This window comes from Diabrotica virgifera, chromosome 6 (assembly GCF_917563875.1).
Source record: "Diabrotica virgifera virgifera chromosome 6, PGI_DIABVI_V3a".
Classification (NCBI taxonomy): Eukaryota; Metazoa; Arthropoda; class Insecta; order Coleoptera; family Chrysomelidae; genus Diabrotica; species Diabrotica virgifera.
Window position 1 is genome coordinate 199,403,859 of NC_065448.1, and position 13,906 is coordinate 199,417,764.

Sequence of the window (13,906 nt, forward strand, 5' to 3'; positions counted from 1 at the left end):
GCGCGGTAAATTTGAATTACTCCTCTTGGTTTAAAAACAGGGTATCGTATTTTGCATGATACTACGACAACCAGAGATAAAGCCACTTCGAGAACAACTTTTAACCGGTGCGCGCATGACGTCAGCGCCCGACAAACTTGTACGGAGACTTATGGGAAAGCATAGAGTTTTATACGGTTTTATACATTCTCGTGTTATTAAATAACTGAAATTGCCGTTCGTATGTTCTGTTACACTGTTTAATTTATACTTTGATGAATTGTTATAATCATACCAGTAAAATAATACAATATATTATAAAAAACCAATACAGAAGTAAAAACTTCGAGATGTATTCTGGTATAAAATCGTTTATTTAAAACTATAAAATGTCATGGATTGCAGAACGTTTTCGTTCTAAACAGAACATCTTCAGTGCATCCTGCCGAGTATTTTGAAACTAGCACACTGTAAATAGTGTTAACATCATCGTATATGGTTTACATAATGTAATATATTAAAATGTTATGACTACAAGTCGATGTTGATAGATAAAGTGGAACTCATGCTAAAAGGGTGCCATGGTTTCCTGCTCGAAGATGCTAGGTACTTGCCAATTCAATGGGTACAGACCAACCCAAAAGGTTGGTGTTACTATTTGTAGAACTGCCCAAACTCTCTTCATGTCGTAGCTTGAAAGTTATGAAACCAGCTAAATTTTCTAGTCCATCATGATACAACTCTTCCATTTCAAAATCTGTTTGATGGTTTTCATTTTATGAAGTTACTGGAAGATTTAATTGACTAAAGAGTGGTTCGGTTATCATCACTGAATCTACTACGTCATTGTTGTATCAATCAAGATTCAAAGAGCTTACTTCTTTCATGTTTTGAAGCGACATGTTTGTTGTTTCTGGTAGGTTACTTACATTAGCTGAGAATGAAATAACTTCATCGTTCCGACCCATAATAAAATTACGAAGACGATATTTAAATTGCAAAGGAAACGGATGATCATGTAAACCTCCAATCGCACGTATTACTGAGAATAGTCCTAAGCAATCTTGATTTAAATTATATATAGTTATATAATTGATGTTGAAATCTTTTTTAAATCTAGAAAGAGTAGTCGCAAAGATTTAATACTAACAATAATACCACCATGCTGAAAGGGCAGTAATGACTATTTCTTATAATATTTAAAAATTTTATCCCGAAAATATAGCTTTATGCTTTCCGAAAACTTTCGCAAACTGCATAAAAATAACAAACCCAAGTTAAAAATCGAACATTTGGCCGGGCGTTTGTCGGTCAGCGACGTAGGCGTAGAAGAGAGAGAGACAGGCTTATTCATGCGCGTGGCTTTATCTCTGGTTGTCGTAGTATCATGAGTATTTTGCACTGAAAGGGTTAATAGCCACAGTTTCGGAGGTATAGATTTGAGTAAAAGAGGAACTTCATTAAAAATGCATAATGTTGCTGTTGTGGTAATGGTCTATCAAATTTGACAGAAAGGAATGTTGGTTCATATTAAAAACAATTTTATGTCAGCATGAAAATACAAACAACATAGGTATTTAAAATTTGAACTGTATATGTAAATGGAAGTATTATATCGTATTATGAAATGTATAATTTCTAAGTAGAATCAGGACAATCAAACATACCTTTTCAATTACAGGTGCCATACCCTCTAGGGAACCTTTACGAGACGCTCATCCCATTTTGTACAGTTCTCAGCCAGAAATACATCAAACAGACGCTTATCCCACTCATCTTCACTATCCTGACGTCACGCACAATAATATAGAACAAAAGAATCTGTTATACAGTACGGCGTTTCCTCGATCACCAGTGGTCGATAACATGGGGATGCTTCATGTTTATAAATCACCTCCCCCATATCCTACTAATAAAATCAGCTCAAACTCGACACCTGATTTAGCTGGCATATCACAGCAAGTCAAGCCGCATACTGGATTCGTTAGTAATATCGTCAGTGGATCAAGTCCCGATTTGGTTTCAGGAGGAAATTTTTATTTAAGACAGCTGTATGCAGGCCATCCTGCTCATCCTGTTCACAGGTAAGTTTTATTTTAATAATTTTTTATTGTCAAGTCGCTTGCACCGGAGATACAGCAGCCAATAGGGAACTTGCATAAAATTTTAATTGGAAAAAAATGGTATAAATCACAACAGAACATAATTTAAAACATGTATCAAAGATAAAAAAGTTTTGTTTGTCTTTCGTTTGGCCCCTAAAGACGATTAAAAATTCAAATTATACCAGCCAGCCCAAATGCGTCGTGACGTCATCGGGTTATATATTTACATGTATCATGTAACAACAAAGTAAACAAAATTGTATATAATTTTAAATTAGACATTATAGACGTCAGTAGAAAATACAGTCATGTGACGTTACAAGTGTTTTTGATCGTTTGAACTATTCATAGAAAATTTGTACTTTTACAAAATGGTTTTATTTTCCATAGTAAACCTTCCTTCCTTTCCTTCACTAACTACAGGGTGATTCATTAGTAGGGTAAAGCTCAATAGCTCCGCTATAGTAATAGATAGCAATAAAAGTTAATAACAAAAATTTTAGCCACCTTTGAGCTTCACATTACAAAATTAGTTAGAATGTTACAGGGTGTTCGATAACACAGTGGCAGACCAAACTTATGTTTTTTTTAATGGAACACCCTATATTTTATTGTATATTCGAAATCCTGTTAACTTCTCCATCACAAAAATATAAAGGTTTGTTATGTTATACAGGGTATTTACAAAGTTATAACCAATTTTATATGAAAATCATAACAAGTTCAACTCCCTGTATAAATAAAAATAAGCAAAAGAACAATGGTTTATTAATGCCATATTTTTTAACGTATTGTCAAAATTTTCAAGAATGGTCGATATTGCTAATTTTCTTTATATCAAATACAGGGTGAGTCAAAACGCAAGTACATTATTTTCTCAGTAATTTTAAATGGAACACCCTGTATTTTATATCACTATTGAAAAGTACCATTACCGTACTTAAGTTTTTAGATAACATTCCCTATGTCTAAATTTATTAGTTTTCGAGATATTTTCATTTTTCAATGGACCAGTAGCGTGGCCACCCAAATCACCAGAATTTAATAAACTGGATTGATTTTTTTTGGGGTTACGTGAATAATAAAGTTTATAAAATACCTCCAACAACAAGGGATGAGATGAAAAATAGAATACAACGTGTATTTCGATGTGTTAATTTACAAATGCTCCGTAGAGTAAGTAGCTCATTCAATGATCGTTTTTAGGCGTACATAAATGTGTTAGGAGATAATTTTGAACACCTTATGTAATTAAATATTAAAAATATTTTATTAAAAGTAGCTTCTAATTTTTTCAAACATGTTTTTTTGCAAAATGTATTACTGATAAATTATGTTTCGTTCTTTATTTCTTACACTGTTACATTCACATACAAAAGTAGTGTTTAATTGTCTTCACAAAATATTGTATTTTATGTTTGTGTGTTTTTTTGTAAAATTTATTACTAATTTTCTTTGTTTATTTGTTGCATATACATAAAAAGATAGTTTTTAGTTGTTTCAAAAATGTTGCATGTAGTGGTTGTGTTTTTGTTTGTAAAATGTATTACTAATAAATTATTTTTATTTCTTTATTTGCTATAGTGTTACATTGATTACCGGATTGATAATCGGTAATCTTCAATTGTCAATTCAGTCATGGCTTACTTAAAATTTAGATAAATTTAAACACCTAAAATAATTTGCTCTGAAAAATAAAAATATCTCGAAAACTAATAAATTTGGGCATAGGGAATGATATATAAAAATTAAAGTACGTTAATGTTACTTTTCAATAATGATATAAAATACAGGGTGTTCCATTTAACATTACTGAGAAAATAATGTACTTGCGTTTTGACTCACCCTGTATTTGATATAAAGAAAATTAGCAATATCAATAATTCTTAAAAATTTTGACAATAAATAAAAAATATGGCATTAATAAACCGTTGCTGTTGTGCTTATTTTTATTTATACAGGAAGTTGAACTTGTTACGATTTTCATACAAAATTGGTTATAACTTTGTAAATACCCTGTATCACATTGCAAACCTTTATATTTTTGTGATGGAGAAGTTAACAGGATTTCGAATATAAAATAAAATATAGGGTGTTCCATTTAAAAAAAACATAAGTTAGGTCTGCCACTGTGTTATCGAACACCCTGTAACATTCTAACTAATTTTGTAATGTGAAGCTCAAAGGTGGCTAAAATTTTTGTTATTAACTTTTATTGCTATCTATTACTATAGCGGAGCTATTGAGCTTTACCCTACTAATCAGTCACCCTGTATATCAATCTCCAATCTCAACAAACTGGTATATATTATTACAATGACATACGATAAATGTCATTAAAATATAAATATGTTTCCTTTATTCCGCGACGACGAGCTGGCCAAATACCCAAGTAGGTGGAGGCCAATAAACTAAAGAAGAAGAAGAATATACCTAAATATAACCATAAACGGAACCATATAGTTAAACTATGTGACGTCACGGGTCGTTTGAACTATTTTAAAATACAGTGGACTTTAAATTTGTACTTCTAAGTTATTATGAGTTTTTAAAGCGTGAAATTTTGGATAAAAAATGTGCAAGTTCCCTATTGGTTTATTGTACATCTTCCATTAATCATTATACGTCCTCGGGATTTCGACAGATCTGCCATGTTTACAGACTGTTTAGTTTTAAATTAGATATACTGGCAAATAAATGGCAACACTGCTTCCCCGCTGCCCACCTAATACACTTGATTCGCGCCGACTCATTCAGTCATTCGTCATTCTACGGTGGCAATGCAACTCATTCTCATAAGCAATGTTGCAGATTTTAGCGCTTCCTTCAGTTGCCTGTACCTAATCGAAAACTAAAGGTATTGTATACAGTGCGCGGCACCGTACTAGACACATGGGTAGGTACCTAATTGTAATGCTTATGGGCTAATCCTGTCCGTTCTCAGATGTGACTTTCATCCCCGTCATGTTATTGTCAAGAAACTATTCAAAATAATTGTTTTTAGATACAAAAAATACATTAGTTAATAGTATTACTACTTTGTTTTAAAATAACTTTATTCAAACAATAGTATATTATTCAACGAGCATGTAATGATGGCTATTACTCACGATGATGAAGTTTGCGACACGAGCCGTAGGCGAGGGTCGTAATTCATCAGAGTGAGTAATAGCCATTACATGCGAGTAGAATACTATACTTTTTCTACGACCTTTTTTTATTTTAATTAGTAAAAAATTTAATTATCAACTACTCAAGATTTAAATTCTAATAATTTACAAGAATACCTAAATGCTATTTACCCCCTAGTACGTGGCTGAATAATTGGTTGCCTACTATTACCAAATTATTATTTATTGTAAAAATACAACCATTGATTAATAAATATAGGGGAGAAGATACGAAACTAAACGAGCGTTTATGTACGACACCAGTGGTTTTAGAAATAGATGGCGTTAGCAGCTTTCTAGGTGCGAGATTGAATTTACCTGAGACAACGATGAGACGTATTCAGGTAGCTTTGGTTATCGGAATTTGGGGTCGGTCGGCCGACTGGAGTATAATATAACGTATTTATTTCTTTTCATTCATTTATATTTGAGTTATCATTCAACTATTCAGCGATAATAGTGGCATGATCATGACAATCAGACAATCTTTAAAATAATTATTGAAGTTAGCACCTATTACTTTCTAAACTCGTTTTTAAATTAACAAGAATTGTAGTTGTAATTTGTCTTTAATTTGAATTCTTGAAAGAAATCATTGAATATTCCAAATAAAAAAATTATTTAACGAGAAAAATACTCACTGGGTGATTTTAGATATTATAAATTTATCTTATTTGCCTCATAATCTCGATAAAAAATTAGGTAGGTATTTTCGTTAATTACAGTCTCTTCTGATGATTGTATATTTTGTTTGGAGATATTGCAACGGTATTTACTTAATATAAAATTTACTAAGTAAACCGCTCGGCCACTTTAAACTCTTCGAAAAAATGGTAAGGACTTAAGTTGTTGCGATTTCCTACAATTTCTTCCAAGTTTTTTCATGCGGTCGATATTTTCCGAGTTAGGGGGAAAATCGTGACTAAGTATACTTATTGAATTATTTATCTATTATTAACTTTACTTCTTAAAGGTGCCTTGTATTTCTGCGTAGGCGTCCACCGTGGATTGTATTGTCAGGTGAGATATTAGATAGTCAGAATTACCTACATTATTCTATTAAGAGTAATTTCATTAATATCATTTGGCGAATATTACGCAGCCATGACATCTTTTCCTAGACCTCTCTTACCCTCTATCTTTCCTTTGATTACCAGTTGCCGTATATCGTTCTCCTCGTAATATGTCCCGAAATATGTCCATGATAAAAAAAACTAAGTTTTCAATCTAATAGCACATAAAACAACATCAAAAGATGTTACTCTACATCCTACCATTTTAAAAATAATGGGAACCTTCTCTGGTAACACCTCCGAGGTTTCTACAATTTGCAAGCCATAACGGATGCTGAGACTAAGGAAGATGAGGGAATTTTACAATTTATAATTCACGTCCCATCTGCTCAGCGCGGTAAAGTTCTAACGAGAATGGTTCCCTTCATACTCCTATCAGAGTAAAGATGTAAATCAAAAATGAATAACCATTTTCAATTGCGTTGCAGCACGAAACTACAACCGCATCATTATTCCAGTTCAATCAGAGTGCAGCAAGCACCTCTACCGGTTTCGAAACTTATTAGTCTCTCATCAGGAGGCACATATGCTGCTCTCTCTGACCCAACTAGGACAAACCCCGGCGTGCAGTCACGGATTGCAACGAATGAAATGGCAGGGATGCCCTAGCGGCAACTGCTAGCAAAAAACTAAGTTTTCAATCTAATAGCACATAAAACAACATCAAAAGATGTTACTTTACATCCTACCAGATTGAAAACAATGGGAACCTTCTCTGGTAACACCTCCGAGGCTTCTACAATTTGCAAGCCACAACGGATCCTGAGACTAAGGAAGATGAGGGAATTTTACAATTTATAATTCACGTCCCATCTGCTCAACGCGGTAAAGTTCCAACGAGAATGGTTCCCTTCATACTCCTATCAGAGTAAACATGTAAATTAAAAATGAATAACCATTTTCAATTTCGTTGCAACACGAAACTACAGCCGCATCAATATTCCAGTTCAATTAGAGAGTGCAGCAAGCACCTCTACCGGTTTCGAAACCTATTAGTCTCTCATCAGGAGGCACATATGCTGCTCTCTCTGACCCAACTAGGACAAACCCCGGCGTGCAGTCACGGATTGCAACGAATGAAATGGCAGGGATGCCCTAGCGGCAACTGCTAGCAAAAAACTAAGTTTTCAATCTAATAGCAAAATCTAAAACAACATCCAAAGATGTTACTCTACATCCTACCAGATTGAAAACAATGGGAACCTTCTCTGGTAACACCTCCGAGGGTTCTACAATTTGCAAGCCATAACGGATGCTGAGACTATGTCTCAGGTCGTTCATGTCCATGATATTTAAAGCATTCGGTGCAGGCACCTGATTTCAAAGACTTCAAGTTTTTTAATGGAACCGGCATTTAATATCCATGCTTTCATTCCATACAAGAGAAAAAGCCAAACGTAACACTTTAGCATATTGTATCTCAGGTAGAAATCCAACTTTCAGTGAACAGTCATAGGAGTTTGGAAGTCGCCATCCCATTTTTTATGGGAGATATTTTTCATTAAGTTGAGGCCGTTTAAGCTGACAGTTGGAGTGAGTGTATATTGTCTTACGTCAAGATAGACGATTGTCCAGTTTTATTCCCAAGAAGTTAATCAATTCTGAATAATTTATTGTAATTTCTTTAGGAACTACGATCAATAAAAATATACATTCCAAAATACAAGAGGACACAGATCCGTTATTATTATAATAAGTAAAATAATAAATACAGGAAGAAATCTAGAAGAATGGAGAACCACTCAAATGATAGCGTTATTTAAGAACGGTGATAGGGCAGACCCCAGTAATTATAGAGGGATAAATTTACTGAGCAGTATTATACTGAAACAACAAAAATACTGATGGAGAAAATAATGGTGCTTAAATATATCGGTTGAACGACAAGGATTTAGAAGTGGAAGATCATGTAACGATGCAGTTTTTGTGATAAGGCAAACAGCGGAGAAATCATTAGAATATAATAAGCCAGCCTTTTTCTGTTTCATAGACCTAGAGAAAGCGTTTGATAGAATACAATTAAAAGATGCGTTACACCTACTATATATCAAAAATTTACCACTGGATATCATAAAACTGATAGAAAACATACATGTAAGAAATAAAATAGAAATGAAAGTCAATGAATAACAGAACCCATAGAAGCAAACACAGGAATCAAGCAAGGAGATTCACTAAACATGATTCACTGTTTAAAATAAAGTTGGATGCAATAATAAAACAAGTGAAGAAAAAAGAGGGTACAAAATGGGCAATAAAGAGATAAAAAACTCTGTTGCGCTGATGACACCGTGTTAGTAGCAGAGTGCAAAGTCGACCTACAAAGAATACTGCACGAGTTCAACATTAACGTAAAAGAAATGAATATGAAAATATCAGCCTAAAAAAACAAAAATCTTAGTAATATCCACAGAATCAATAAGATGCAAATTGGACAATCAAATTATACAACAAGTAATGACTTTCAAATACCTTGGATTAATAATAAATTAATCTATCAGCCGACAACAATATCGAAGAAGAGGTTAAAGACCAAATAATTAAAGCCAGTAGAACGGCCGGATGCCTAAACGACACAATTTGGAAAAACAAACACCTAAGAGTGGAAACAAAGGCCAGAATATAATATGAGTCAGTTATTAGACCAGTTATGACTTACACTGCCGAAACAAGACCAGATACAAGCAAAACACAAAGACATCTGGAGACCAACGAAATGAAGATCTTAAGAAGGATTGCTGGAAAAGGACTACGGGACAGGGTAATAAGTGAGGAAATCAAATGCATATGTGGGATAGACAATATAAATGCCTGGGTAAAGAATAGAAAAGAAGAGTGGAATCAACGCTTAAGCAGGATGTCTGAATCAAGGATAGTAAGAATAGCCAGAAGAAGTATAGGACGTCCAAGGAAAAGATGGAATGACAATTTAGGGACAGAATGAAAGGCACCGTTGAAGAAAAACGGGCAGTACTGCCTATATAAAAGAAAAAGAAGAAGAACAAATTCTTTAGGTAGATTTTCGGTAGTATAATGTGCTTCTTTGGAGTTTTACTGATGATTACTGTTTTCGTTTTAGTGGGAGAAAATTCTAAGCCAGTAGTGTTCGAACAATTCTTAAATTTTGTAAATGAGTAGTGGATTAAGTGATTTAGCGATGTGATTGATTGCAATAAGGAAAAGTGCAACACTAAGAGTAGACCATTGAGGAATGCCGTTTAATTGGATTTTTGAGTCTAAAAGAACGTTATTTATTCGAATAAGTTTCGTCTATATAGATAATTATTAATAAATTTTATATTTCCTTGAATTGAACAACTTAATAGAATTCTTATATCTAATCCCCAAATGGTACGCGTTATACAGGGTGTCCCGAAAAGATTGGTCATAAATTATACCACACATTCTGGGGTCAAAAATAGTTCGATTGAACCTAACTTACCTTAGTACAAATGTACTCATAAAAAAAGTTACAGCCCTTTGAAGTTACAAAATGAAAATCGATTTTTTTCAATATATCGAAAACTATTAGAGATTTTTTACTGAAAATGGACATGTATGATTCTTACGGCAGGAACATCTTAAAACAAAATTATAGTGAAATTTGTCCACCCCATAAAAATTTATGGGGATTTTGTTCCCTTAAACCCCCCCCCCCTAAACTTTTGTGTACTTCCAATTAATTCATTATTGTGGTACCATTAGTTAAACACAACGTTTTTAAAACTTTTTTGCCTCTTAGTATTTTTTCGATAAACCAGTTTTTATTGAGATGCGGCTTCTTTTTCAATATATTTACGTAAAAATTTTATGGGGGTTTTGTTCCTTTAAACCCCCCAAATATTTGTGTACGTTCCAATTAAACTATTATTGTGGTACCATTAGTTAAACACAGTGTTTTTAAAACTTTTGCCTCTTAGTCTTGTTTTCATAAGTCACCTTTTATCGAGATGTAGCTTCTTTTTCAAAATATACCTAAAAATGTAAATTATAAATAAATTTTCAGATTATTAACAGGTCTCTATAATCGTACTTAACCATATACAAATATGTGGTGGATTCGACAAATATTCAAAATATCTCGATAAACACTGGCTTATCGAAAAAGTACCAAGAGGCAAAAAAGTTTTAAAAACAATGTGTTTAGCTAATGGTGCTACAATAATAATTTAATTGGAACGTACACAAAAGTTTGGGGGGGTTTAAGGGAACAAAACCCCCATAAAATTTTTATGGGGTGCACAAATTTTACTTAATTTTTTTTAAAGATGTTGCTGCCATAAAAACATGCCACAACGATTTTCAAGGCTTAATAACTCGGTTAAAATTTATTATTATGAAAGTCAGAAAGTGATTAAATCAAAGTTTAATGCCCCCCTACAAGATCCTGAAGAAATTTTTGTCATTATTTTATTACTAAGCTGTTATTTTTAAGTAATAATATTGAGCGTCATGAACGTGGTTACCGGCCGTAAATGCTGAGTGCGAGAGAGATGCCACTCCGGCAGTCCAATTGTGCATCTTACTTGCACTCACATTTACGGCCGCCTACCTCGTGCATGGCACTCATTATTATTACTTAAAAATAACAGCTTAGTAATAAAATAATGACAAAAATTTCTTCAGGATCTTGTAGGGGGGGCATTAAACTTTGATTTAGTCACTTTCTGACTTTTATAATAATAACTTTTAACCGAGTTATTAAGCCTTGAAAATCGCCATTTTTCGTTTTTTTTTCAGTTTTAAATTGCTTATAACTCGAAAACGATCAACTTTAGAGAAAAATAATAAGAGACCTTTTTTATCCAGAATGGTCCAAAAAACCTACAAAAACAAATGTCCGAGCCAAAAATATTGATTTTTGCAATTTGATTAAAAAAAATTGTTAAAAAAAATTTGGCCCACTTTTCACGTGGGCGACTTCTTGAACCTTATTCTGGGATGTCTCACGAATGTGATTATGCAAAAAAATCTCATGGGAATATTTTTCCCAACGGACCCGCCGTTTTCGCCTTGTCATGATCTGTAAGTTTTATCGTAAATTTAGTTTTACAGTAATTTTTTTTGTTTTGAAAGAAAAATGCCTTTTTTTCAAAATAACTTTATAATTATCAGTGATACGAAATATCCCAAAGTGTAAAGGTCATATCCATAGGTCTGATTAATTTCATCTGGGATGCTAATTAAGAGGTGATATTTAAGATTTTGTTTACAAAAAAAGGGATCAACTTTATTTTGTGCGCAACTTTTACTTCTGATACTAGAAACTTAAAAAAATAAAGCTGTTTTTAAACAATTTAAAAAAGTTATGATGAGTTTTCCCCGAAAAGTGCTTAATTTTTTGGTTATTTCACGTAGAAATATTCAATTTGGAATTTGACGAATAAGAACCTACTTTTTATTAGCTACAACTCAGCTCTTACTGAGTCTACGACTTCATATGTCATATATAAAACATTTTTTTCATTTTTTTATAAGCTGTATTTTTGCTATGAATATTTTTTTGGCGAAATACTTCCTCATTTCCTCATGAAACATACTTTTTTTGAAACATGAATATATTCACGCGCAAATAACTCGAGAAGTATTTACTTGTGAGGTCAAGACTAGTGAAAAAAACTCTATAATCAATTTATATTTTCAACGTTTTTGCAGAAAAAAAATTAATACAGGTATTAATACAGATTAATATGATAGCGACTGTGCGTTAAAATTTTGAATACGGACCACGTAGAATAAGTGCTTGTTCTTGGCTAGCTTCAACAAATTTACGCTAGGCGCGCCACTATACAGGCAAATTTTAAAGGGAACAAAATAATGCACATGGTTTCGTATCTTCCCCCTATATTTATCAATCAACGATACAACTATAAATAGTCAATATAAGTTCTATTCGTTTCCGAAAAATTATAAGCTTAAATTTGTACCTACTGTCAATTATTAATCTAATAAATAGGAAATGGCTGTTATCGGTGGACGTATTTCAATAGTTATATGTATATTTACATTTAACTATATTATATAATATATAATAATATAACTATGCATAATATATTATAACATATTTATCACAATATAACTTGAAAAATAAACACAATATTAGTTATAAATTCCAATTAACATAAATAAAATGAGCTAATGTCACTGTCACTAAAATAAATGATAAACGTCAAAATTTTTAGTAAACAAGGTATAAACGTAAAAAATATACTGACATTGTTACAGTTAAAATTCCTTTAAAAATTTTTTGAAGTTAATTATTGATATAAATTACAATAATTATTGTATTAAATAAACAACGTTAAGTAATTTTATTTGCAGTTTATATACGATTAATACTAAAAGAGGCATGCCGGCATGCGTCACTTGAATCTAACTTCAGCCCGTGAGTAATGACCCGTGAGTAACTTCAGCCCGTGAGTAATGAATTATTACTCACGGGTACAGTAATGGGTGCTATTATCTATGAAAAAATAGCGAATAATGAGCATGTTATTAAACGGTCGTAGAAAAAAATAATATTTCAATATTTTAAAACTTTTACAACTTTAACAAAATGACAACTATAAACGTAAAAATTTTTTATTTCTATTTTAGGTAATAGGTATTCAGTTTCTATACATTTTCTGATGATCTAAACGTCACTAGACATAAAAATAAACATTGCAACAAGTTAAGGGTCCAGGACTGTAATAGCTCAATGTTCCTATGTGTCTAGTATGGTGGCGTTTACTGTATAAGCTCTCGCGTTTTTCACGTGTTTGCTTTATTGTTTTTTAATATAAACTAACGTGCATAGAAATCGGCCCGCTTAAAAATTTGGTCATTTTTGATGTCTCGTGTTTCCTAAACCTGTTGGCCGATTTAAGTGATTTTTTTAATATGTTATAGCCTGATTCTTTAACAATATCGCTGTAATAATATTGTTGCTAAACAGGTAAGTTTTTATTGTATACCGGGTGTACGAATCAAACTGTGTTTTTTTCTCAAAGTTCGCATCACCCTGTGGAATATTCTAGCATTTATAAAATACTGTAATTAAAACCCAACTATAGCTTCAGGTTTTCTTAATATTCTGTTTTTTTTTATTCAATCGTGTATGTTGGATAATAAAAAAAAGTTAGCTACTTTAGCAACTAGACATGTTCTTCATCAATATACGGTGTTTCTAAATAAGTGCGACAAACTTTAAGTGGTAATTCTGCATGAAAAATAATGACAGTTTGCTTTATAAGCGTATGTTTGCAAATGTTGCGTTTCCGAGATACGGGATGTTGAATTTTTTCTTACAAACTGACGATTTATTTATTGTTTTAAAACCGGTTGAGATATGCAAATGAAATTTGGTGGGTTTTAAGACGTAGTTATTGCCGATTTTTTGACATAAAATTAAGAATTTTATATTCATCATTAGCGTGCATACGGGTAATATGATCGGTGATATTACCCGTATGCGCGCTAATGGTGAATATTAAATTCTTAATTGTATGTCAAAAAATGTGCAATAACTTCTTCTTAAAACCCACTAAATTTCATTTGCATATCTCAATCGGTTTTAAAACAATAAATAAATCGTCAG

At 32.4% G+C, this 13,906-nt stretch overlaps 1 protein-coding gene across 2 annotated transcripts in view; it reads left to right on the forward strand.

The window, feature by feature from the left end:
• The window catches only part of LOC126887130 (tyrosine-protein phosphatase non-receptor type 21), a 119,980-nt gene that overhangs the window by 20,749 nt on the left and 85,325 nt on the right, over positions 1–13,906 (forward strand). For both annotated transcript variants that reach the window (XM_050654485.1, XM_050654486.1), the window contains exon 7: positions 1,661–2,063. In XM_050654485.1, the coding sequence (XP_050510442.1) occupies positions 1,661–2,063 (403 nt within the window). The remainder of the gene's footprint in view (positions 1–1,660; positions 2,064–13,906) is intronic.